Source organism: Rhinoraja longicauda, chromosome 31 (genome assembly GCF_053455715.1).
Source record: "Rhinoraja longicauda isolate Sanriku21f chromosome 31, sRhiLon1.1, whole genome shotgun sequence".
In the NCBI taxonomy this organism is placed as follows: Eukaryota; Metazoa; Chordata; class Chondrichthyes; order Rajiformes; family Arhynchobatidae; genus Rhinoraja; species Rhinoraja longicauda.
Genome location: NC_135983.1, coordinates 23,058,444 through 23,084,231, shown reverse-complemented (window position 1 = coordinate 23,084,231; position 25,788 = coordinate 23,058,444). Strand labels below are relative to the sequence as shown.

At 52.0% G+C, this 25,788-nt stretch overlaps 1 protein-coding gene across 1 annotated transcript in view; it reads right to left on the bottom strand.

Annotated features, from left to right (window-relative positions):
* The window catches only part of sardh (sarcosine dehydrogenase), a 53,425-nt gene that overhangs the window by 773 nt on the left and 26,864 nt on the right, over positions 1 to 25,788 (bottom strand). Inside the window, 18 exon segments of the mRNA XM_078425900.1 lie at positions 472 to 607; positions 3,450 to 3,618; positions 4,061 to 4,223; positions 5,670 to 5,763; positions 7,994 to 8,141; positions 10,104 to 10,217; positions 10,997 to 11,074; positions 11,077 to 11,134; positions 12,289 to 12,403; positions 13,151 to 13,233; positions 14,915 to 15,056; positions 16,676 to 16,757; positions 18,818 to 18,916; positions 23,129 to 23,197; positions 23,200 to 23,254; positions 24,100 to 24,109; positions 24,263 to 24,362; positions 25,270 to 25,377. Of these exon segments, the coding sequence (XP_078282026.1) occupies positions 472 to 607; positions 3,450 to 3,618; positions 4,061 to 4,223; positions 5,670 to 5,763; positions 7,994 to 8,141; positions 10,104 to 10,217; positions 10,997 to 11,074; positions 11,077 to 11,134; positions 12,289 to 12,403; positions 13,151 to 13,233; positions 14,915 to 15,056; positions 16,676 to 16,757; positions 18,818 to 18,916; positions 23,129 to 23,197; positions 23,200 to 23,254; positions 24,100 to 24,109; positions 24,263 to 24,362; positions 25,270 to 25,377 (1,823 nt within the window).

The window sequence follows — 25,788 nt, the reverse complement described above, 5'->3', positions numbered from 1 at the left end:
CGCTGTATCTCTAAACTAAACTAAAGTTGACAATATGTGGCAGTGTTGGCTCGAAGGGCCAAATGGCCTCCTCCTGCACCTATGTTTTCTAGCCAGCATTGAAGTCAGTGGTGTGAGACTATAATACTGTGGGAAGATCTGCTAATCCAATATTAGTCATCGGGGGTTGACGTTAAGGGAGGCAGAGTGGCAATAAACCAGGAGGGACGGTTCCCAGAGAGAGCAATGGGAAAGAAAGACAAAGGGAATTGAATAAATACTGCTCAAAAATTACCAGGGCTATTTGGAATGTCCAATTAATCTAATTGAAAAGTTTTTTTTAAAGAGTCCAACACTGGAAAGATAAGACAAATTATTTTGTTCTATGGAAATTAAAATGTGCACAAAGTTTAGGAGAAGGGTCCCCTTTCAAACCGGCCCACACCACAGCCCCGTTGACTATGGTCAGGAGTCCATTTTACTTGTACTCACCACTGCCCCTTCTGGGTCCCTGATGTAACCATAAGCCATGGACTTATTGAGCGTGAACGCAAAATCTGCCCTCCGGACCAGTCCGACCACCTTGCCGTTCCTCCAGATAGCTTCCAGGCCAAACAAGGGCACCTTCCTGATGGGCAACAATCATAAGATCAGAAGTGATAGGAGCAGAATTAGGCCTTTCGGCCCATCAAGTCTACTCCGCCATTCAATCATGGCTGATCTGTCTCTCCCTCCTAACCCCGTTCTCCTGCCTTCTCTCCATAACCTCTGACACCCGTAGTAATCAAGAGTCTATCTATCTCCTGGGGGGGCAGCAAGGTCGGGTTGGAGGCGACTGGAGGCCGGGACAGAAGCCTCACCGGCGCCCCGGGGAGACTCGGCCTGGGGCCTGGGGCCTGAGGAGCAACAGCAGCCGGCGGACGGCTCTCCCCGCCCGTGGGGCTGCCAACCACCGCCCGGACAGAACTACCCCGGTCTCGACCGTCCCCCCAAGCCGTGGGATCAGCCACAGGCCTACCCCCACCCCCACGAAGCCTCCACTGTCTTGTGTGCATGCCACATGTACAGTCGGCAAGTCGTTGGTTCCAGCGGCTTGGGCCTTGTCTACCTAGAACGCGAAGCCTGGGTTCGGCGGATTGCGCGGGGGAAACCACCAGAAGGTTCAACGGGCAGAAAGACGACCCCAGCAAAGCGCGGTGGAGCGCAAACAGGGCAGAGTGAGATACGTAGAGCACTTCTGACCATCCACTGCATCCTGACCTGTCCCCAGCTGTCCCCACTATGTCTTGCTGCTGGAACCCGATAGGCGGGGACGAGAGAGCGAGGCCGGCCATCTGCGCAACTCCCCCTCACTTAAATCCAAGTCAAGCGCAAGTCGTGACTTCAACCTCGGCCAGCGTGCACACCGCGGCTGGCAGCGATCCCAATCAGCGGCCGAAATAATAAGATTGAAAGTGAAGTCGTGGTCATCTCCGAACCCGACGGACGAACAACAACAACAACACCTATCTCTGCCGTAAAAATATTCACTGACTTGGCCTCTACAGCCTTGCGTGGCAAAGAATGCCACAGATTCACCACCCTCTGACTGAAGAAATTCCTCCTCATCTCCTTCCTAAAAGAAACTCCAATCGTCAGAAATTGCATAAAGAAAAACATCCTGTGTTATACACCCATTAACATGCCGGGAATATCACCTGGGCACCAGCAGAAATCTGCCTCTCATCTTAGAGATGTTCTATCTCCATCACCTATTCATCACAGCTTGCTGTAGACACTATAAACATTAAATCCAGGTTGAGACGCAAAGAAGTGCAGATGCTGGGATCTTGAGCAAAACACAAAGTGCTGGAGTACCTCAGCAGGTCAGGCAGGATCTCGGGAGGGATTGGACGGATGACGTTTCGGATCGGGACCTTCCTTCAGATGTTAGGCGATGTGTTGGTTTGCGACCATTCTTCAGACTAGTCCGAAGATGCGTCCCAACCTGAAACCCACCTGTCCAATGCTGCAGTTGTACAGGGCATTGGTGAGACCACACCTGGAGTATTGGACACCTGTCCAATGCTGCAGTTGTACAGGGCATTGGTGAGACCACACCTGGAGTATTGGACACCTGTCCAATGCTGCAGTTGTACAGGGCATTGGTGAGACCACACCTGGAGTATTGGACACCTGTCCAATGCTGCAGTTGTACAGGGCATTGGTGAGACCACACCTGGAGTATTGGACACCTGTCCAATGCTGCAGTTGTACAGGGCATTGGTGAGACCACACCTGGAGTATTGGACACCTGTCCAATGCTGCAGTTGTACAGGGCATTGGTGAGACCACACCTGGAGTATTGCGTACAGTTTTGGTCTCCTAATCTGAGGAAAGACATTCTTGCCATAGAGGGAGTACAGAGAAGGTTCACCAGATTGATCCCTGGGGTGGCAGGACTTTCATATGAAGAAAGACTGGATAGACTCGGCTTGTACTCGCTGGAATTTAGAAGATTGAGGGGGGATCTTATAGAAACTTACAAAATTCTTAAGGGGTTGGACAGGCTAGATGCAGGAAGATTGTTCCTGATGTTGGGGAAGTCCAGAACAAGGGGTCACAGTTTAAGGATAAGGGGGAAGTCTTTTAGGACCGAGATGAGAAAGTTTTTTTTCACACAGAGAGTGGTGAATCTGTGGAATTCTCTGCCACAGAAGGTAGTTGAGGCCAGTTCATTGGCTATATTTAAGAGGGAGTTAGATGTGGCCCTTGTGGCTAAAGGAATCAGGGGGTATGGAGAGAAGGCAGGTACGGGATACTGAGTTGGATGATCAGCCATGATCATATTGAATGGCGGTGCAGGCTCGAAGGGCCAAATGGCCTACTCCTGCACCTATTTTCTATGTGTCTATGTTTCCACAGATGCTACCTGGCCAGCTGTGGTTGTTCCAGCACCTCTGGGTCACCCTTAAGGTCCAGCCCCAGCCCAAAATGACCAATTCAAAGTGGAGGCCAGTGGCAGGGATTCGGCTAATAAGAGGTGAGTACAGAAGAACAGGGACTGGTGTAGGAGTTGTTACTGGGGAAGACATGGGGCAAGGACCAGAAACACACGCTATCCAACTTCTATCACCTATTTATGTTCTATCTCCATCACCTATCCATGTTCTATCTCCATCACCTATTCATGTTCTGTCACGGATACTGGCTCGAAGGGCCAAATGGCCTCCTCCTGCACCTATTTTCTATACACCTTCTATCACCTCTCCATCTTCTATTGCCTATCCATGTTCCATCTCCATCACCTATTCATGTTCCATCTCCATCACCTATTCACGTTCTATCACAGATACACCTTCTATCACCTCTCCATCTTCTCTCGCCGATCCACGTTCTCCAGAGATGCTGCCTGACCCGCTGAGTTACTCCAGCACTCTGTGCTTTAGCTCAGTTTCTACGTGTGGGTCAACAATGAATCAGACACTCACTGGTCGATGGTGAAGCACATCAGGCGTTTGAACAGTCCCTGTGCCTTCTGCACTTCCAGAGCCTCTCGGCCAAGGAACGGGATCTTGGACTTGAGTTTGCAAGTGAAGGCGAGGCCGGCCTCCAGAGGGGTGTCGTCGGACCGCAGGTCAGCGTGCCAGTGTCTGTACCCTGCAACAGGAACACGACAAACAGCTTCAACTGGCTGCATATCACACTCCAACACCTTGGGAGGGGGAAAGTAACCATCGTAACAGACCACATCTAATGTTCCCCCTAAACCAGAAACGCTACTCACTCCTCCTCATAAGCTCATTGGTTATCGGAGCAGAATTAGGCCATTCAGCCCATCAAGTCTACTCTGCCATTCAGTCATGGCTGGTCTATCTTTCCCTCTCAACCCCATTCTCCTGCCTTCTCCCATAACCCCTGACACCCGGACTAATCAAGAATCTGTCAATCTCCGCCTTTAAGATACCCATTGACTTGGCCTCCACAGGTCGCTGGTCGGCCGGCAGTGGGCCGAAGGGCCTGTTTCTGCGCTGTATCTTTAAGCTAAACTAGATGTGGCTGGCCTAGTGAGGACTGCATCACACCGCCCCCATGCTTTTACCTTTCTCGATGCTGAGCGAATCGATGGCCCTGTAACCAGCGTTGACGATTCCATACTTGGCGCCAGACCGCATGACGGCACGGTGGACGGGCACACAGGCTTCCCTCGGCACGTGCAGCTCCCAGCCCATCTCGCCGACAAACGACAGTCTCATCGCCCGCACCTTCCAAAACAGGGGGGTTGCATCAATAGGCATTCTGGGCAGCGCCCGGCTGAATAAAGGGTTAGCAGGAGGTTGATGGATTGATGGGTCCTCACGGACATTTGGTGTCAACGCCCGCGTCAGCCCTTTGAAAGAGAGGAATTCAACCTGTGTGATCTCGGGGTGGCGTGGAGGCAGAGCAGCTGCCAGAGGCCCCGGTTCCATCCTGACTGCAGGTGCTGCCTGTGTGGAGTTTGCACGTTCTCCCTGTAACCGCGTGGGTGTTCTCCAGGTGCTCCATTTTTCTCGAATTTGCAAAGACATGCAGGTCTGTACGTTAATTGGGTTCTGTAAATTGTCCCCAGTGTGTCGGACAGAACAAATGTAAATGGGCTCGCTGGTTGGCGTGGACCCGGTGGGCAAAAGGGCCTGTTTCCGCACTTTAAGGTGAGGGAGGAAAGATATAATAGGAACCTAAGGAGCAACTTTATCACACAGAGGGATTGTGGGTGTATGGAACGAGCTGCCGGAGGAGGTAGTTGAAGCAGGTATCATCACAATGTTTAAAAAACATTTGGACAGGTACATGCAGAGGACAGGTTTAAAGGATTTGGGCCAAACACAGGCAGGTGGGACTAGTGTTGATGGGGCATGATGGTTGGCATGGGAAAGTTGGGCCGAAGGGCCTGTTTCCATGGTGGATGACTCTATAACTATCATAATGTTTAAGAGACCTTTGCACACGTACATGGATACAAGGGGTTTGGAGGGATATGAGCTAGACGCGGGCAGGTGGGCCTCAACTCCATCCAAGGACCCAAACAGTCTTTCCAGGTGAGACAAAGGTTCACCTGCACCTCCTACAACCTCATCTATTGCATCCGCTGCTCTGGATGTCAACTTATTTACATCGGCGAAACCAAGCGCAGGCTCGGCGATCGCTTCGCTGAACACCTGCGCTCGGTCCGCATTGACCAAACTGATCAGGTGGCCGAGCACTTCAACTCCCCCTCCCATTCCCAGTCTGACCTTTCTGTCATGGGCCTCTTCCAGTGCCATAGTGAGGCCCACCCACCGGAAATTGGAGGAACAGCACCTCATATTTCACCTGGGCAGTTTGCAGCCCAGTGGTATGAACATCGACTTCTCCAACTTTAGATAGCTCCTCTGTCCCTCTCTTCCCCTCCTCCTTCCCAGATCTCCCTCTACCTGTCTCCACCTATATCCTTCCTTTGTCCCGCCCACCTGACATCAGTCTGAAGAAGGGTCTCGACCCGAAACGTCACCCATTCCTTCTCTCCCGAGATGCTGCCTGACCTGCTGAGTTACTCCAGCATTTTGTGAATAAATACATTGGACTAATGTAGATGCACGTTGGTCGGCATGGACAAGGTGGCTCTTTGCGCACTGCATGGTCTATGATAGGAATGTTACTGCCCCTACCCCACTAGTACAGGGGTGACTTACCAAATGTCCAGCGGCCTTCACCACCTGGTGGGTGGAGAAGGGGAAAGCCTCATTACTCAGGTCCACGTCAAGAACGTCCTGCAGCACCGCACGACTGTGGAGCAACGGTGGAAAGGTCACGGCACGGCCTGACGCAGAGAGAGACCATCTCCAACCCAGACTCACCTCCCGCCCCAACACCTGTCCTCCCATTCACCCGCCACCCCAAGCAAGTAGACAGGGTGGAAACCCCCAGCACGTCCCGCCCACCCACTCTACGTGCACCAGCCCCCCCGCCCACTCTACGTCCACCCCCCCCCGCCCACTCTACGTCCACCCCCCCCCGCCCACTCTACGTCCACCCCCCCCGCCCACTCTACGTCCACCCCCCCCCCGCCCACTCTACGTCCACCCCCCCGCCCACTCTACGTCCACCCCCCCCCCGCACACTCTACGTCCACCCCCCCCGCCCACTCTACGTCCACACCCCCGCCCACTCTACGTCCACCCCCCCCCCTGCCCACTCTACGTCCACCCCCCCCCGCCCACTCTACGTCCACCCCCCCCCCGCCCACTCTACGTCCACCAAACCCCCGCCCACTCTACGTCCACCCCCCCCGGCCCACTCTACGTCCACCCCCCCCCCGCCCACTCTACGTCCACCCCCCCCGCCCACTCTACGTCCACCCCCCCCCCGCCCACTCTTCCAACAAGACCTTGTTCATCATCGCAACTGTTGTCCTCCTGGAGGTCCCAGCCAGTCCCCCACTTTCCCCACGTGACCTCCCATTAACTACAAATTCCAGACCCTTGCACTGCACTTCCCTGAACTACCCCCCCCCCCCCCCTCCTCCCTTCCACTCTAGCTACCTCTCTACCAACCCCAACAGTTGACTGGGTGGAAATGCTCAATGAGGGCATGAAATGCCATGGAGAAGTGCCGGGGCAATCTTTTTGACATAGCGAGTGGTGGGGGTCTGGAACGCATTGCTGTCAATGCAGTGGTGGTGGTGGCAAATATGATAGTGGTGTTTGAGGCTTTTAAATAGGCAGTTTAACGTGGCAAAGTGGGCAGCACCAATATAGTGGGCTGAAAGGTTCGTCCCTGTGCTGTCCTGTTCAATGTCCTATATCCTATGTTCTATATCCTATGTCCTAATCCCTATGTCCTATGTCCTATATCCTATGTTCTATATCCTATGTTCTATATCCTATGTTCTATGTCCTATGTCCCAATCCCTATGTCCTATGTTCTATATCCTATGTTCTATATCCTATGTTCTATATCCTATGTTCTATGTCCTATGTCCCAATCCCTATGTCCTATGTTCTATATCCTATGTCCTATATCCTATGTTCTATATCCTATGTCCTAATCCCTATGTCCTATGTCCTATATCCTATGTTCTATATCCTATGTTCTATATCCTATGTTCTATGTCCTATGTCCCAATCCCTATGTCCTATGTTCTATATCCTATGTTCTATATCCTATGTTCTATATCCTATGTTCTATGTCCTATGTCCTAATCCCTATGTCCTATGTTCTATATCCTATGTTCTATATCCTATGTTCTATATCCTATGTTCTATATCCTATATCCTATGTTCTATGTCCTATATCCTATGTTCTATGTTCTATGTCCTATGTCCTATATCCTATGTTCTATATCCTATATCCTATGTCCTATGTTTTATGTCCTATGTTCTATGTCCTATGTCCTATGTTCTAATCCCTATGTCCTATATCCTATGTCCTATATCCTATGTTCTATATCCTATATCCTATGTCCTATGTTCTATGTCCTATGTCCTATGTCCTATGTTCTATGTCCTATATCCTATGTCCTATATCCTATATCCTATGTTCTATATCCTATATCCTATGTCCTATGTTCTATGTCCTATATCCTATGTCCTATGTCCTATATCCTATATCCTATGTTCTATATCCTATATCCTATGTCCTATGTTCTATGTCCTATATCCTATGTCCTATGTCCTATGTCCTATGTTCTATGTCCTATATCCTATGTCCTATGTCCTATATCCTATGTCCTATGTTCTATGTCCTATATCCTATGTCCTATGTCCTATGTTCTATGTCCTATATCCTATGTCCTATGTTCTATGTCCTATATGCTATGTCCTACCAAGTGCCCCCTTGCCTTTGTGTCTCGTCTCTGGGGTCTCTGGGTTCAGATGATCCTGGACTCTGCTCACCCTCTCAACCTCGCACAGCTCTTTCCCCGCGTCCTGCACTCACCCAGCGTCTGCCCTCTGCCCGCCACCCGCGCCACCCTGCCCCGCCCCCCGACGGCGGCCCAGCGTGGAGAGGCCCTCACCTCAGCGGTCCCTGCACGCTGATCATCCCCAGCTCCGCCGAGCAGTCGAGCAGCCGGCAGTTGAGCCGGCGGTCCTGGAGCACGGAGGTGATGTGGGACAGGTTGTGCTGTGCCACCCCTCCTCCGACCGCCAGGTAGTACCCATCACCTGCAGTGGAACAAGGCAGTGGTCACCAACCCAGCCACCCACCCTACGCCCAGTGCAGGAGGAACTGGCCTCCACAATCGTCCATGGCAACGAATTCCACAGATTCACCACCCTACATAGTGCAAGATAAAGTCCGATTAAAGATAGTCTGAGAGTCCCCAGTGAGGAAGGTTGTAGCTCAGGACCGCTCTCTAGTTGTGGCAGGACTCCAGTTGCCTGGTAGCAGCTGGGAAGAAAATCCCCCAGGATCTGGATCTTCTGCGTGAAATTCTGGAATGAAATGTTTCCTTGTCATGAATAAAGGAATAGGGTCAGGGCACTGTGTAGGAAGGAACAAACTGCAGATGCTGGTTTAAACCAAAGATAGACGCAAAAAGCTGCAGCGGACAATAGACAATAGGTGCAGGAGGAGGCCATTCGGCCCTTCGAGCCAGCACCGCCATTCAATGTGATCATGGCTGATCATTCTCAATCAGGACCCCGTTCCTGCCTTCTCCCCATACCCCCCTGACTCCGCTATCCTTAAGAGCTCTATCCAGCTCTCCCTTGAATGCATTCAGAGAATTGGCCTCCACTGCCTTCTCAGGCAGAGAATTCCACAGATTCACAACTCTCTGACAGAAAAAGTTTTTCCTCATCTCAGTTCTAAATGGCCTACCCCTTATTCTTTAACTGTGGCCCCTTGATCTGGATCAAGGCTGATCATCCACAATCAGTACCCCGTTCCTGCCCTCTCCCCGTACCCTCTGACTCCGCTTTCATTAAGAGCTCTGAGTAACTCCAGCATTTCTGGGAGAGAAGGAATGGGTGACGCTTCGGGTCGAGCCCCTTCTTCAGTCTGAAGACGGAGGCTCTCGACTCTAAACGTCACCCACTCCTTTTCTCCAGAGACACTGCCTGAGCCGCTGAGTTACGGCAGCATCGTGCGTCTGTCACCCATTGCCCAGTGTAGGCAGAAAGCAGGCGGTGATCGGCACTCCGGCTGAGACAAGGCCCGCAGCCAGACTGTGCTGCAATCGAATTACGCCGGTGCTCAGATTCAACACACTTCAACTGCAATGTCACTGCAATCGAATTACTCTCGCTGCCGGCTCTTTAAAAAAGTTAAAATATCACGAGGTGCACAAGGAAAGGTGCAGCCCTCGAGGCTGCAACCAGGAAATTGAGTTAGCACAGCGCAAACAGACTACTCACCGTGAAAGAAAATTTAATTCCACTGATGAACCAGATGCGCCAAGACGAGAAAATATCATTTGTACAATTGTCTGATCTGCAGGACACAGTCTCATTGACTCAATATTAATGACCAGGCCCCAGGCCGTGTCTGGGACCAGAATCCTACATCAGCCTTGTGGGGTAATAACTAACTCGTACAGTCCGTACCCCATCTACCCGAGCACTGCCCCACAAAGGTTTGGTACAGGAAGCTTTACTCTGCATATCGCTTGAGATCTTATCGAAACGTATAAGATTATTAAGGGGTTGGACACGTTAGAGGCTGGAAACATGTTCCCAAATGTTGGGGGAGTCCAGAACCAGGGGCCACAGTTTAAGAATAAGGGGTAGGCCATTTAGAACGGAGATGAGGAAAAACTTTTTCAGTCAGAGAGTTGTGAATCTGTGGAATTCTCTGCCTCAGAAGGCAGTGGAGGCCAATTCTCTGAATGCATTCAAGAGAGAGCTAGATAGAGCTCTTAACTGATGTGCCACATCAGTCTAAAGGGTCTCGACCCGAAACGTCACCCATTCCTTCTCTCCAGAGATGCTGCCTGACCCCGCTGAGTTACTCCAGCATTTTGTGACGCCTGAAATCAGTGTTGACCCTGTCTTTGGACTCCTGTGGCAGCAGAACTACCTTGCTGTATCCTTGCGCCACCCGTCAATGGTGCTTCCTTCTCCTGACTCCGAACTGAACGAAGCTACACTTTATTCTGGCTGGCTTGATGGGCTTCAGCTGATTACCTTCGAAGGTCGGAGTGAGAGATGATCCGTGTGAGGAGGACTCGATGCGACTCACAGTGAGGTCACTCTCGGCCCCGCCCCGACTGTTCAGCATACAGGTGTAGACCGTCTTACCTGGAAATACACCAGCACCTCGCCGTCAGAAACACCTCAACAAGCCAGGGACAAAACATTGTCAGAGGAGCTCCAGACCAGCGTGTGACAGGGGTTATGGAGAGAAGGCTGGAGGATGGGCTGGAGTCTCTTGCCCAGAGTAGGGGAATCGATGACCAGAGGACATAGGTTTAAAGTGAAGGGGGGGGAAAGATTTAACAGGATTCTGAGGGGTAACATTTTCCACCCAAAAGGTGGTGGGTGTATGGAACGAGCTGCCAGAGGAGGTAGTTGAGGCTGGGGACTATCCCAACGAGTAAGAAACAGTTAGGCAGGTACATCGGACAGGTTTGGAGGGATATGGGCAGGTGGGGACTAGTGTAGCTGGGACATGTTGGCCGGTGTGGGCAGGTTGGGCCTGTTTCCATGCTGTATCGCTCTACGACAGAGAGAGATAGAGAGAGAGAGAGATAGAGAGAGATAGAGAGAGATAGAGAGAGATAGAGAGAGAGAGAGAGAGAGAGAGAGAGAGAGAGAGAGAGAGAGAGAGAGAGAGAGAGAGAGAGAGAGAGAGAGAGAGAGAGAGAGAGAGAGAGAGAGAGAGAGAGAGAGAGAGAGAGAGAGAGAGAGAGAGAGAGAGAGAGAGAGAGAGAGAGAGAGAGAGAGAGAGAGAGAGAGAGAGAGAGAGAGAGAGAGAGAGAGAGAGAGAGAGAGAGAGAGAGAGAGCGCGAGCGCGCGCGCGCACGGGAGAAGGCGCGATGAGATTAAACAATGTAAAGAAGACAGTGTGCTGTCATTACCTATCGATTTGCTGACATCAGCAGTAAACAACCAATCTGCTGCCTCTTTAGCGTCTGGACCCACCAGGTAAAACTTGCAAAGTAGGACATGTCAAATGCGGCGGCAGCATTCCGGCAAGTCAGGCACTCCGCCTTAATCTGCACCAACACAGAACGATTATCAGCCAACCTCTGATGTACAACCACCCAGACCACTCCCCATGCTTGCTGCTCAGCGGTTCCTATGTTAGAGGAGCAGAATGAGGCCATTCAGCCCATCAGGTCCACTCCGCCGTTCAATCATGGCTGAGCTATCTTTCCCTCCCAACCCCCATTCTCCTGCCCTCTCCCCGTAACCCCTGACACCCGCACTGACGGTGAGATTTACCCATCTCCAAATTGCTCTGCTGCAGCCGACATTCCCTAGTGATGTTGGGGAGGATGTGACGATTCCCTGGAATGATCACCATTTTGTGAAGATGTTAGCACCTTCGATGCTGCACAGGTGACCAGCAGGCACCGAGCAAACATGTACTGGATGCACCACAGAACATTATGCATCAACGTGTGGTGAGGGGGACATGTGAATGGCTTACAGCGGAGTGGGTCTTCTCCACCCCCTCCCTCATGCCGCAGGCTGCTCCAAAACCCCCCGCTGTGACGATACCTCCTGAAATGAACACACCTGCTCACACACATACACACGCGCACAGACACACACACACACACGCGCACACGCGCACACACACGCACACAGCATTGTGCACTCACACACACTTGTGCACACACTTACACACTTGTGCATACACTCGCTTGTGCATACACTCGCTTGTGCACACATACACACATGTGCAAACACAGTTGTGTACAAGCAGACCCTTGTGCATGTGCAGCCATGCAGTTGTGCAGACACACACTTGTGCACACACCCGTGTGTGCAGATACACATTTATGCATGTACACACACACATGTGCATGCACATAAAACCCCACATGTGCACGCACACACATGTGCATACAAACACACATGTGCATGCACACACACGTGCATACACACACACATGTGCATGCACACACATACTTGTGCATGCAAACACACATTCACAGACATGTGTGAATGCACACATTCTCTCTCTCTCTCTGGTGAATAGACATTTATTCTTTGGCAATCACTGCACAGGAGGCTGTGATCGATAGCTGATTCTGCAGCCTCTGTTCATTTAGCTGCTGACTGTGGGCACACATTTCTGCTGCTGTAAAAATAGCAACCGTCTCTGGGAGTGGGCGTAGGTGAAGAGGAAGCAGGTTCCTACCTGATCGTGGTGCGAAGGAAAATCGAAGGTGTAATCCTCCCGCAGTAGCTGATTGTACCTGTAATCTTCATGCTGCTTGTTATCGTACATGCCGTAATAATCATAATCCAGAACCTGGAGGAAAGAGAAAAGTGACGAGAAGGCCGGGAGATAAGTGATGGCACCGAGCAAGATCGCTTCAGCTGGTGCTGGTGAAGGTCGAGATGGACGGAGACTGCCGGTGTATGTTAGGAATAGAGCGATCACCAATGGGTCGATCAGTACTGTCCCCCTGTACCTTAGCATCATTCCTCGTGCAGCACGGTGGCGCAGCGGTAGAGTTGCTGCCTTAGAGCGCTTACAGCGCCAGAGACTCGGGTTCGATCCCGACTACGGGTGCTGTCTGCACTGAGTTTGTACGTTCTCCCCCGGCGGGTTTTCTCCAAGATCTTCGGTTTCCTCCCGCAGTCCAGAGGCGTACATGTTTGTAGTTAATTGGCTTGGTATAAATGTAAAATTGACCCTAGTGTGTGCAGGGTAGTGTTAGTGAGCGGGGATCGCTGGGCGGCACGGACTCGGTGGGCCGAAGAGCCTGTTTCCACGCTGTATCTCTAAACTAAAGATACCGCCTGACTCGCTGAGTTACTCCAGCATTTTAGTGTCTATCTTCAGTGTGAACCAACATCCTAATAAATCCAATGTCCTCCCTGCACATCACGTTGGTCATTGTGGGCCGAAGGGCCTGTTCCTGTACTGTACCGTTCGGTGGTAAATGTTCACACAAAGTCCGGTCCCCACTCTGTCCCCCCCCCCCTCTTGCTCCTCGTCCAGTTATCTGCAACGGACGTTGGCCACGACCCCGTGGGGCAGGAGGTACTCACCGGGGGCCGGTCCCGTCCGGTTGAACCAGCCTGGCCGCTCCCACCCGTGCCTCTCCTGGAACACGCAGCCTTGCTGGAGGAGTTCCTGCCAACGGACCAATGGTCAGCACCAAGTTGCAATGGGGAAATAGACAATAGACAATAGGTGCAGGAGGAGGCCATTCGGCCCTTCGAGCCAGCACCGCCATTCAATGTGATCATGGCTGATCATTCTCAATCAGTACCCCGTTCCTGCCTTCTCCCCATACCCCCTGACTCCGCTATCCTTAAGAGCTCTATCTAGCTCTCTCTTGAATGCCTACCCCTTATTCTTAAACTGTGGCCCCTTGTTCTGGATTCCCCCAACATTGGGAACATGTTTCCTGCCTCTAACGTGTCCAACCCCTTAATAATCTTATACGTTTCGATAAGATCCCCTCTCATCCTTCTAAATTCCAGTGTATGCAAGCCTAGTCGCTCCAATCTTTCAACATACGACAGTCCCGCCATTCCGGGAATTAACCTAGTAAACCTATGCTGCACGCCCTCAATAGCAATAATATCCTTCCTCAAATTTGGAGACCAAAACTGCGCACAGTACTCCAGATGCGGTCTCACCAGGGCCCTGTACAACTGCAGAAGGACCTCTTTGCTCCTATACTCAACTCCTCTTGTTATGAAGGCCAACATTCCATTGGCTTTCTTCACTGCCTGCTGTACCTGCATGCTTACTTTCAGTGACTGATGCACTAAGACACCCAGATCTTGTTGTACGTCCCCTTTTCCTAACTTGACACCATTCAGATAATAATCTGCCTTCCTATTCTTACCACCAAAGTGGGTAACCTCACACTTATCCACAAAACCATGGCTCTGCATTAAATCACGGCTGATCTTCCACCTCGGCACCAAATACCCACGCGTAAAATTATAAAAGGACTGGACAAGCTAGATGCAGGAAAAATGTTCCCAATGTTGGGGGAGTCCAGAACCAGGGGCCACACAGTCTAAGAATAAAGGGGGAGGCCATTTAAAACTGAGGTGAGAAGAAACTTTTTCACTCAGAGCATTGTGAATTTGTGGAATTCTCTGCCACAGAGGGCAGTGGAGGCCAATTCACTGGATGAATTTAAAAGAGAGTTCGATAGAGCTCCAGGGGCCAGTGGAATCCAGGGATAAGGGGAGAAGGCAGGCATGGGTTACTGATTGTAGTTGATCAGCTATGATCACAATGAATGGCGGTGCTGGCTCGAAGGGTCATATGGCCTCCTCCTGCACCTATTTTCTACGTTTCTGTTTTCTATGTTTCTAACCCATATCCCTCAATATTCACAACCGTAGTGAGCTCGCTCAACAACTGAACTTCCACAGCTCTCTTGGTGAGTGAATTCCAAACGGAATCAAGGGATGTGGGGGGAAAGCAGGAACGGGGGTACTGAATTTGGATGATCAGCCATGATCATATTCAATGGCGGTGATGGCTCAAAGGGCTAAAAGGCCTACTCCTGCACCTATTTTCTATGTTTCTATGTTTACTGCCCTCTTGCCAAGATATTTCACCACATCTCCGTCACGCAAGGCCAACTATTCATTTGTAAGGCACTGGAAATATCATCTTTGCAATGCGGGCTGGTGAACACAATGTAGATGGGGCATCTTGGTCAGCATGGGCAAGTTGGGCTGAAGGGCCTGTTTCCACGCAGTATCACTCTATGACTCTATGAGCACACCCTTGCCACCCAGCCTCTCCACATGTACGTCATTCCCGTGATGGCCACCACACTGACCTGGTACAGAGGGTCCTGCCTCATGTTCCTCCCGGCGAGGGGCTCGTCGTGTGGGAAGACCACCGAGTAGTTCTTGGCGTAGGATTCGTGGCTTCGCTCCCGGATCCAGCGATTGTCATTGGTCATTGAGTGATGGAAACGCCTGTGGAAACGGCCAAGGAAAGAGGCGTTGGCACTTCTCCATCCTAAGGAGACCCCTCCAGCCAAAGGCACCTTCTGCCCTTGAAGAAACGCACACTGCGTACCAGGGTTGCCAACTGTCCCGTGTTAGCTGGGACATCCCGTATTTTGAGCTAAATTGGCTTGTCCCGTACGGGTCCGCCCTTGTCCCGTATTAGGCCCGGGGGGGGGGTGGCTGTCGGCCCGGACACTGTAGGCCGGGACGCTGTAGGCCCGGACGCTGTAGGCCCGGACGCTGTAGGCCTGGATGCTGTAGGCCCGGATGCTGTAGGCCCGGATGCTGTAGGCCCGGATGCTGTAGGCCCGGACGCTGCAGGCTCGGACAGTGTAGGTAGGAAAAATACTACAGATGCTGGTTAAAATCTATGCCCACCTTCCGGAGGTTGGGACAGTGTAGGCCCGGGCGCAGCCTAATGGAGGTTGCATAGCAACCCGCCTCCCGGCCAGGGCGGCCGCCCCTCGGTGGAGCAGGAGCACGTGGCCGCTGGCTGGGTGAGGTCACGTGGGGCGTGGGGCGGTGACGTCACCTTGTCCCGTATTTGGGAGTGCTATAGTTGGCAACCCCACTATGTACATACCTGGAGCACAGGTAAGAGAGAGTGAACATGCGGGGATGAAGCAGGAGTGGAGGATTACAGATGGCTGTGGAGGCCAAGTCAATGGATATTTTTAAGGCAGAGATTGACAATAGACAATAGGTGCAGGAGGAGGCCATTCGGCCCTTCGAGCCAGCACCGCCATTCAATGTGATCATGGCTGATCATTCTCAATCAGTACCCCGTTCCTGCCTTCTCCCCATACCCCCTATCCAGAAGATTAGTCAAGCATGATTTCCCCTTCGTAAATCCATGCTGACTCGGAACGACAGATTCTTGATCAGTATGGCGTCAGAGGTTACAGAGAGGAGAATGGGTCAACAACACCCACACTGACCCTCACTGGGATATGGGCCCCACACACACTGAGCCTTAATGGTGTACGGGCCCCACACACACTGACCCTCACTGGGATATGGGCCACTGGGATATGGGCCCCACACACACTGAACCTTAATGGTGTACGGGCCCCACACACACTGAGCCTTAATGGTGTACGGGCCCCACACACACTGACCCCTCACTGGGATATGGGCCACTGGGATATGGGCCCCACACACACTGAGCCTTAATGGTGTACGGGCCCCACACACACTGACCCTTAATGGTGTACGGGCCCCACACACACTGACCCTCACTGGGATATGGGCCCCACACACACTGACCCTCACTGGGGTAGGGGTTCAATGCACTCCAAGCTGATTGAATGATGGAGCTGAATAATTGATGGGGAAGTAGTTTTGGAGATGGGAAATGGAGGGGCTTTTACTGGGGTGGAGAGGACTGTGGGGATACATGCTGGATCAGAACAGGAGTCAGAGCTTATGGGGAGAAGGCAGGAGAATGGGGTGAGGAGGGGAGCGATAGATCAGCCATGATTGAATGGCGGTCTAGGCTTGACGGGCCGAATGGCCTAATTCTGCTCCCATCACCTATGATCTCTTGTGCTGGTGCAGCAACTGCAGATGGTCCACTCTCCACTCACCGGATGTCATACCCATACATGTCCATCTCTGGTCGGCCATGAATGACCCAGTGAGCGAGCTCCTTCCCACAGCCACCCCCGCGCAGAGAAACCAAGAGGTTCAGTTAGCTGCCCTCGCTACCGAGCTACTCCACAGAGCATGTGCCTTGGTATCATGTGTGCGTGTGTGTGTGTGTGTGCGCGCGTGTGTGTGTGCATGTGTGCGTGCGTGCATGCGTGTGTGTGTGCGTGTGTGTACATGCGTGTGTGTGTGCATGTGTGTGCATGTGTGTGTGTGCATGTGTGTGTATGTGTGTGTGTGCATGTGTGTGCATGTGTGTGCATGTGTGTGCATGTGTGTGTGTGCATGTGTGTGTGTGCATGTGTGTGTGCATGTGTGTGTGTGCATGTGTGCGTGCGTGCATGCGTGTGTGTGCGTGTGTGTACATGCGTGTGTGTGCGTGTGTGTGCGTGTGTGTGTGCGTGTGTGTGCATGTGTGTGTGTGCATGTGTGTGTATGTGTGTGTGCGTGTGTGTGTGTGCTTCAACACAGCCACGCTGAACTATCACTGGGGAAAAGGGGAAGCCGCAGGCTTTCAGCTCAAGGTGCGGTTCAAAGAGAACTGAACCAAAAGATCACGGGCCGGTCCCAGCCTTAAACCCATCCAACGTAGCAGAGGCAACCCAGCGCCTCGCCTGGACCAGGAGCCCCCCAATGAAGAGCAGTACGGAGACAGTGCTTTTCTGTGGGTGTTATAAGTACTGAGGCAGTGCCGCACTGTCACAGAGGGGGGCAGTACTGACGCAGTGCCACACTGTCACAGAGGGGGGCAGTACTGACGCAGTGCCACACTGTCACAGAGGGGGGCAGTACTGAGGCAGTGCCGCACTGTCACAGAGGGGCAGTACTGAGGCAGTGCCACACTGTCACAGAGGGGCAGTACTGGGGGAGTGCAGCACTGTCACAGAGGGGGGCAGTACTGAGGCAGTGCCACACTGTCACAGAGGGGGGCAGTACTGAGGGAGTGCCACACTGTCACAGAGGGGGGCAGTACTGAGGGAGTGCCACACTGTCACAGAGGGGGGCAGTACTGAGGCAGTGCCGCACTGTCACAGAGGGGGGCAGTACTGAGACAGTGCCACACTGTCACAGAGGGGCAGTACTGGGGGAGTGCAGCACTGTCACAGAGGGGGGCAGTACTGGGGGAGTGCCACACTGTCACAGAGGGGGGCAGTACTGACGCAGTGCCGCACTGTCACAGAGGGGGGCAGTACTGAGACAGTGCCACACTGTCACAGAGGGGCAGTACTGGGGGAGTGCCGCACTGTGGAAGGCTCCACCTGCCATGACAGTGGCACCTCAGCTCACAGCCGACACACGGCGGTTTAGCTCAGTGCAGGGGTCCTGTCCGCACGGGAAGGGGGAGTCAACCTGCGAACAACTGCTCGGCCCATTGGTCCAGCAGCTGGATAGAAAGCCGGGGCTCAGCCAGTCAGGAAGCCCGACACTGAAGCCCTGGCTGTGACAGGTGGGGGGGGGGGAATGGTGGCGTGTGTGGGCGTCACGGTGGTGTGTGTGGGCGTCACGGTGGCGTGTGTGGGCGGTACGGTGGCGCGTGTGGGCGGTACGGTGGCGCGTGTGGGCGGTATGCGCAGGTGGGGGGGGAATGGTGGCGTGTGTGGGCGTCACGGTGGCGTGTGTGGGCGTCACGGTGGCATGTGTGGGCGGTACGGTGGCGCGTGTGGGCGGTACGGTGGCGCGTGTGGGCGGTATGCGCAGGTGGGGGGGGAATGGTGGCGTGTGTGGGCGTCACTGGTGGCGTGTGTGGGCGTCACGGTGGCGCGTTGTGGGCGTCACGGTGGCATAGCGGCAGAGTGCCCGGCCTCACAGCGCCAGACACCCGGGTTCCATCCTGACCGCGGGTGGCTGTCTGTACGCTCCCCCCTGTGACCCGTGTGGGTTTCTCCAGGTGCCCCAGTTTCCTCCCACACTCTCAAAGACCCTGCGGGTTTGTGGGTTAATTGCCGTTGGTAAACTGTAACTTGTCCCGGTGATAGTGCACAGGGATCGCTGGTCGGCACAGACTCGGTGGGCCGAAGGACCTGCTTCCGCGCTGTGTTTCGAAACTAAACTAAACTAAAGGAGTCGGGGGGAATGGCTTGACATCTCACCAGCGCTGTTGAATCCACACCCCAGGTAGAAGCCTCTGAGCTCCGGAGTTTCCCCCATCAGCGGCTTGTGGTCGCAGTTGAAAGATTCTGAACACAACAAAAAGCATCGCCGTCAGTGAGAAGAAGGAACTGCAGATGCTGGGTTATACCAAAGATAAACACAAAGTGCTGGAGTAACTCAGCGGGACAGCGGTAGTAACTCTGGAGACAATGGGTAGGTTACATTCCAGGTCGGTCCCATCCTGAATCATCACTTTTCCATTTTCTCCAGAGATGCTGCCTGGCCCGCTGAGTAACTCCAGCATTTTGTGTCCATCTTTAGCACCACCATCAGGCCTGTATATGGGCAAGAGATGCAGAACACATCGGAACTGCAACAGAATCAAGAGTCTGGAGTAGACACAAAATGCTGGAGTAACTCAGCAGGTCAGGCAGCATCTCTGGAGAGAAGAAATGGGTGACATTTCGGGTCGAGACCCTTCTTCAGACTGATGTCAGGGGAGGGGGCGGGACAAAGATAGGATGTTGTCGGAGACAGGAAGACTAGTGGGAGAACTGGGAAGGGGGAGGGGATGGAGAGAGAGGAAGCAGGGACTATCTGAAGTTAGAGAAGTCAATGTTCATACCGCTGGGGTGTAAACTACCCAAGCGAAATATGAGGTGCTGTTCCTCTAATTTGCGCTGGCCTCACTCTGACAATGGAGGAGGCCCAGGACAGAAAGGTCAGATTGGGAATGGGAGGGGGAGTTGAAATGCTGAGCCACCGGGAGATCAGGTAGGTTAAGGCGGACTGAGCGGAGGTGTTCAGCGAAACGATGGCCGAGCCAGCACTTGGTCTCGCCGATGTAGAGAAGTTGACACCTGGAACAGCGGAGACAGTAGATGAAGATGTGTTTCCTACGCGAGAGTCTGGAGTGTTTGATTGTCATGTGTACCAACAATGGAACAACAAAATTCTCACATGCTGCAACAAATCGGCCTGTAAACACAATACTCGTATATAACTCATGGGTGTGTCAGGTTAATTGGCTTTGATAAAATTGTGAAATGCCCCTAGTGTGCAGGATTGTGTTAGTGTCAAGTCAAGTCAAGTCAATTTATTTGTATAGCACATTTAAAAACAACCCACGTTGACCAAAGTGCTGCACATCTGACTAGGAAAAAAAGAAACATACAGTGTAGGGGTGATCACTGGTCAGCATGGATTCGGTGGGACGAAGGGCCTGATTCCATGCTGCATCTCTGAAGTTTCAAGTCTAAACATATAATGAACTAAAAAAAAAATCCCAATGCTCATGCAAAAATGCCCAGAGTCCTTAGTGTAACCATTGTAGGGTCCTGACCCAAAACAACAGGGGGTATGGGGAGAAGGCAGATTGAGAATGATCAGCCATGATCACATTGAATGGTGGTGCTGGCTCGAAGGCCGAATGGCCTACTCTTGCACCTATTGTCTATTGTCTATCACCTATGCATGTTCTCCAGGGATGCTGTCTGACCGCTGTGTTACTCCATCACTTTGTGCCTTTATTTCCGTCCATTGTTCACATATTTAACGGTGTTTTCATGTCCTCAACCTCCACAGCTCCTCAGTCCTGACGGCAGGATTCAACGCCACCGAGGTTGGGCCACACAGAGAATTAGAGTTGGGAGAGGAAACCTCGGAATAAATATCCTAAATGTTTGCTCCTCATCTCAACGTCATGAAATAGCTCCACCTCCTGGCCAGCCGCTGCAGAGCAAGAGAAATGATTTCTCGAATCCCAAAGACAGGCCCAAGAGTAACTCAGCGGGTCGGGCAGCATCTCTGGAGAGAAGGAATGGGCCGAGATAAACGACAATAATAAACTGTATAATGTCCCGCCCCGGATCGCGGGGCTTGGGTCGGCCCGCTGCGGACCTTTCACCGTCCGGCGCGGCTGGAACGTGGCAACTGACCGCGGGAGAAGTCGGCAGGGGAAGAGAAAAGACATTCTAACCTTCCATCACAGCGAGGAGGTGACTGGAGGAGACTCGCTGTGATGGATGTTTTTTTTGTTTTGTGTTGGTTGTGATCGTGTGTGAAATTGTTTATTTTTATTGCTCTACTGCTGGACTGTGGGCGACCTTTCATTTCACTGCACATCTTGTATGTGTATGTGACAAATAAACTTGACTTGACTTGTAAACAAGGCCAGCGAAACCCCCCCCCATGAAGACTGGATAAGCAGGCCACGTATTTGCTCCCACTCCTCGCTGTGCCAACAGTCTAGAAAAAGAAATCAGAAATCTGCTGCAATACAAAAAGTGCTGGAGGAACTCGGCAGGTCAGGCAGCATCTGTGGAAGGGAACGGACAAACAATGTTTGGGGTCGGGATTCTTTGTCAGACACTCTGAAGAAGGGTCCCTTCCAGAAAAATCGATTATCAATTCCCTCCATGGATGCTGCCTGACCCAGTGAGTTCCTCCAGCACTTTGTGTTTTGCGATACATTCCAGCATCTGCAACTTCCAGTGTCTCTAGTTTGGTTTAGAGATATGGGACGGCACGGTGTCGCAGCGGTAGAGTTGCTGCCTTACAGCGAATGCAGCGCCGGAGACTCAGGTTCGATCCTGACTACGGGCGCCGTCTGTACGGAGTTTGTACGTTCACTCCGTGACCTGCGTGGGTTTTCTCCAAGATTTTCGGTTTCCTCCCACACTCCAAAGACGTACAGGTATGTAGGTTAATTGACTGGATAAAATGTAAAAATTGTCCCTAGTGGGTGTAGGATAGTGTTAATGTGCGGGGATCGCTGGGCGGCACGGACCCGGTGGGCCAAAGGGCCTGTTTCCGCGCTGTATCTCTAAAAATCTAAAAAATCTAAATATACCGTTATACAGAAAGGTAGCGTTTAGAGCTATAGAAGACCCACTTAGATATAGCATTTAGAGATACCGTGTTACATGGATATAGAGATAGTGTTTCGAGATGTAGTGTTACCTAACGGTAGAGTTCCTGGCTTACAGCACCAAAGATCCGAGCTCAATCCTGACTACGGGTGCTTGTCTGTACGGAGTTTGTATGTTCCATCCACCGTGATCTGCGTGGGTTTTCTCCGGGTGCTCCGGTTTCCTCCCACACTCCAAAGATGTACAGGTTTGTAGGTGAATTGGCTTTGGTACAAATTGTAAAATTGTCCCTCTGTGTGTGTGTGTGTGTGTGTGTGTAGGAGAGTGTTAGTGCACAGATTGCTGTTTGGCGCGGACTTGGTGGGCCGAATGGCCTGTTTTCATGACGTGTCTTTAAACTAAGCTAAAAAATATAACTTTTAGAATTATAGCCTTTTGTAGATAAAAAGATAGTGTTTAGAGATAGAGCATTATATAGATTAGAGAGAGTGTTTAGAGGCGTAGCAGACGCACTAAGTCCGCATTGACCAACGATCGATTGTGCACTGGTTCTATGTTACCCTGTGAATCTATACATGTGCCAAACCTCCACGGAGGCCAAGTCAGTGGATATATTTAAGGCAGATATAGATGGATTCTTGATTAGTGTGTGGGTGTCAGAGGTTATGGGAAGAAGGCAGGAGAATGGGGTTAGGAGGGAGGGATAGATCAGCCATGATTGGATGGCGGAGTAGACTTGATGGGCCGAAATGGCCTAATTAGACTCCAATCACTTATGATCTTATGATTTTATGTTAACTGCTCTTGGCCAATGATTAGATTGGGTTATTATTGCCCATGGAAAAGAGGAAATTAAGCTCAGCAAGCACTGTCGTTGATAAGTCGGCACTCGAGGATGAAGCTCAAAGGTCGAGACCATTGTCCTGCCCAGTCCACTCCCTGCCCAGTCCGCTCCCTGCCCAATCCACTGTCCTGCCCAGTCCGCTCCCTGCCCAGTCCACTCCCTGCCCAGACCACTGTCCTGCCCAGTCCACTCCCTGCCCAGTCCACTCCCTGCCCAGACCACTGTCCTGCCCAGTCCACTGTCCTGCCCAGTCCGCTCCCTGCCCAGTCCGCTCCCTGCCCAGTCCGCTCCCTGCCAGACCACTGTCCTGCCCAGTCCGCTCCCTGCCCAGGTCCACTCCCTGCCCAGACCACTGTCCTGCCCAGTCCACTCTCTGCCCAGTCCACTCCCTGCCCAGACCACTGTCCTGCCCAGTCCGCTCCCTGCCAGTCCGCTCCCTGCCCAGTCCGCTCCCTGCCCAGTCCGCTCCCTGCCCAGTCCGCTCCCTGCCCAGTCCGCTCCCTGCCCAGTCCACTGCCCTGCCCCAGTCCGCTCCCTGCCCAGTCCGCTCCCTGCCCAGTCCACTCCCTGCCCGGCTTCATACCTGGGCCCACACACAGTTGACTTCACCCCAGTTGTCTCCAGTACAGGAATACGATTAATGGCCCCCTCAATCATTGAGTGAAGACATCCCAATCCAGGTCAAAGAGGCTGAAGGCAAACTTATCCAGGACCTGCATCAAGAAATGGAAACACTCAGCAGGTCCAAAGCAGCAATGCTGTTGTACGCTGACTCTCATTGACACTTCATGTCCCAGCTCCTCACCCATTTAATTATAGGTACACAGACAATAGTGCAGGAGGAGGCCACTCGGCCCTTCGAACCAGCACCGCCATTCAATGTGATTATGGCTGATCATCCACAATCAGTACCCTGTTCCTGCCTTCTCCCCAATATCCCTTGATTCCATTAGCCCTAAGAGCTCTATCTAACTCTCTTTTGAATGCATCCAGTGAATCGGCCTCCACTGCCTTCTGAGGCAGAGAATTCCACAAATTCACAACTCTCTGGGTGAAAAAGCTTTTCCTCATCTCAGTTCTAAATGGCCTACCCCTTATTCTTAAACTGTGGCCCCCGGTTCTGGACTCCCCCAACATCGGGAACATGTTTCCTGCATCTAGCCTGCACAATCCCTTAATAATTTTATATGTTTCTATAAGATCCCCTCTCATGCTAAATTCCAGTGAATACAAGCCCAGTTGCTCCATTGTTTCACCATATGACAGTCCCGGCAACCGGGAATTAACCTGGTGAACCTACGCTGCATTACCTCAATTGCAAGAATGTCCTTCCTCAAATTAAGAGACCAAAACTGCACACAATACTCCAAGTGCGGTCTCACCAGGGCCCCGTACAACTGCAGAAGGACCTCCTTGCTCCTAAACTCGCTGTGAAGGCCAACATGCTATTTGCTTTCTTCACTGCCTGCTGTACCTGCATGCTTACTTTGTGACTGATGTACCCTGGTTATGAGTCATCTCCTCCCCTACTATCCCAAGCTCGGCCCTCCCACGTTACAAGGTATTTACTGTTTGGAACAGACCATTTTTTAATCACTGTAATATCCCAGATCTATGGTCCTCCTGCTCCATTTCACCTCCCCCTCTCCCCACCCACTTTGGACCTCTTGTTCCTTCCTCACACTGGTCCAGCTTTGACATTACAGGCGGACGATTCTTACCTCTTCCAGAAGTTTGGATTTGGTTCGTATCCACCCACCGACAGGGCATCGCCTTGGAGACGGAGATACACCGAGGCGTCGTGATCCCGAACATTCGCATGTTCTGGGGAACGGAGACAACACACACACAAACAGAGTGGGTGGGAAGGAACTGCAGATGCTGGCCTAAATCGAAGATTGACACAAAATGCTGGAGTAACTCAGCGGACAGGCAGCATCTCTGGAGAGAAAGAATGGGCGATGTTTCAGGTCGAGCGAGACCCTTCTTCAGACTGATGTCAGGGGAGTGGGAGATAGATAGATAAGGAAGTGTACGGTGTGAAAACAAGGCAAAGGGAATGGAGATCAAGAAACTGCAGAATAGATTATTTGTTAATTCGGAGAAGGTAACAACAGCAAACAGAGATAAAAATGTAGTCGGAGACAGTGAGACAGGTCGGATAATTTGGAAGGGGGAGGGGATGGAGGTAGAGGAGTTACTTGAAGTTCGAGAAGTCAATGTTCATACCGCTGGGGTGTAAGCTGCCCAAGCGAAATATGAGGTGCTGTTCCTCCAATTTGCGCTGGGCCTCACAAACAAAAAGTGGGCTTGGAACACAAGTCATCTCCACACAGAATAGGAATCTGAGGGGTAACTTTTTCACACAAAGGGTGGTGAGCAATAAGCTACGATACCTGGCGACAAGCCAGCTGTCGTCGAGAAATTTCTATCCGGAAAATTTCTCAGCGAGATCCGCTACGATTCTTTGAAGACTCCTCACGATCATGCCCGCGACAACCCCGGCAAACGTTCGGCGACAGTCTAGTCGCCAGCAGTCGCCTTAAAATCGCTTACGTGGGACAGGCCCTTTAGATAGATTTGTTGATTCGTACGAGTGTTAGGAATTATGGGGAGAAGGCAGAAGAATGGAGTTGAGAGGAAAGATAGATGCCGTGATTGAATGGCACAGTAGACTTGATGGGCCGAATGGCCTGATTCAGCTCCTATCACTTATGATCTTGTGAATGTACCTGGATTCCTTCGATCCGCTCGGTCACCACGTAGGCATGCCGCATGGCAATAAGGAGGGGAACATTAACCCCTGCCATGGCCCCCAGCTTCCGAGCCCACACACCTGTCACCAAACAGAGCACAAAATGCCGAGTAACTCAGCGGGTCAGGCAGCATCTCTGGAGAATAGGAACAGGTGACGTTTCGGGTCGGGACTCTTATTCAGACTGAGAGAGTCAGGGGGAGCGGAAAACTAGACATATGAAAATGTGCAGAACAAATCAGAGCCAGCACCGATTAGTTTAGTTTAGAGATACAGTGCAGAAATTGAGAATGATCAGCCATGATCACATTGAATGGCGGTGCTGGCTCGAAGGGCTGAATGGCCTCCTCCTGCACCTATTTTCTATTGTCTATTGAAACAGCCCCTTCGGCCCACCAAGTCCGCACGGACTAGCGATCCCCGCACATTAACACTATCCTCCGCACACTAGGACAAGTTTACATTTAAACCACGCCAACTAACCTACAAACC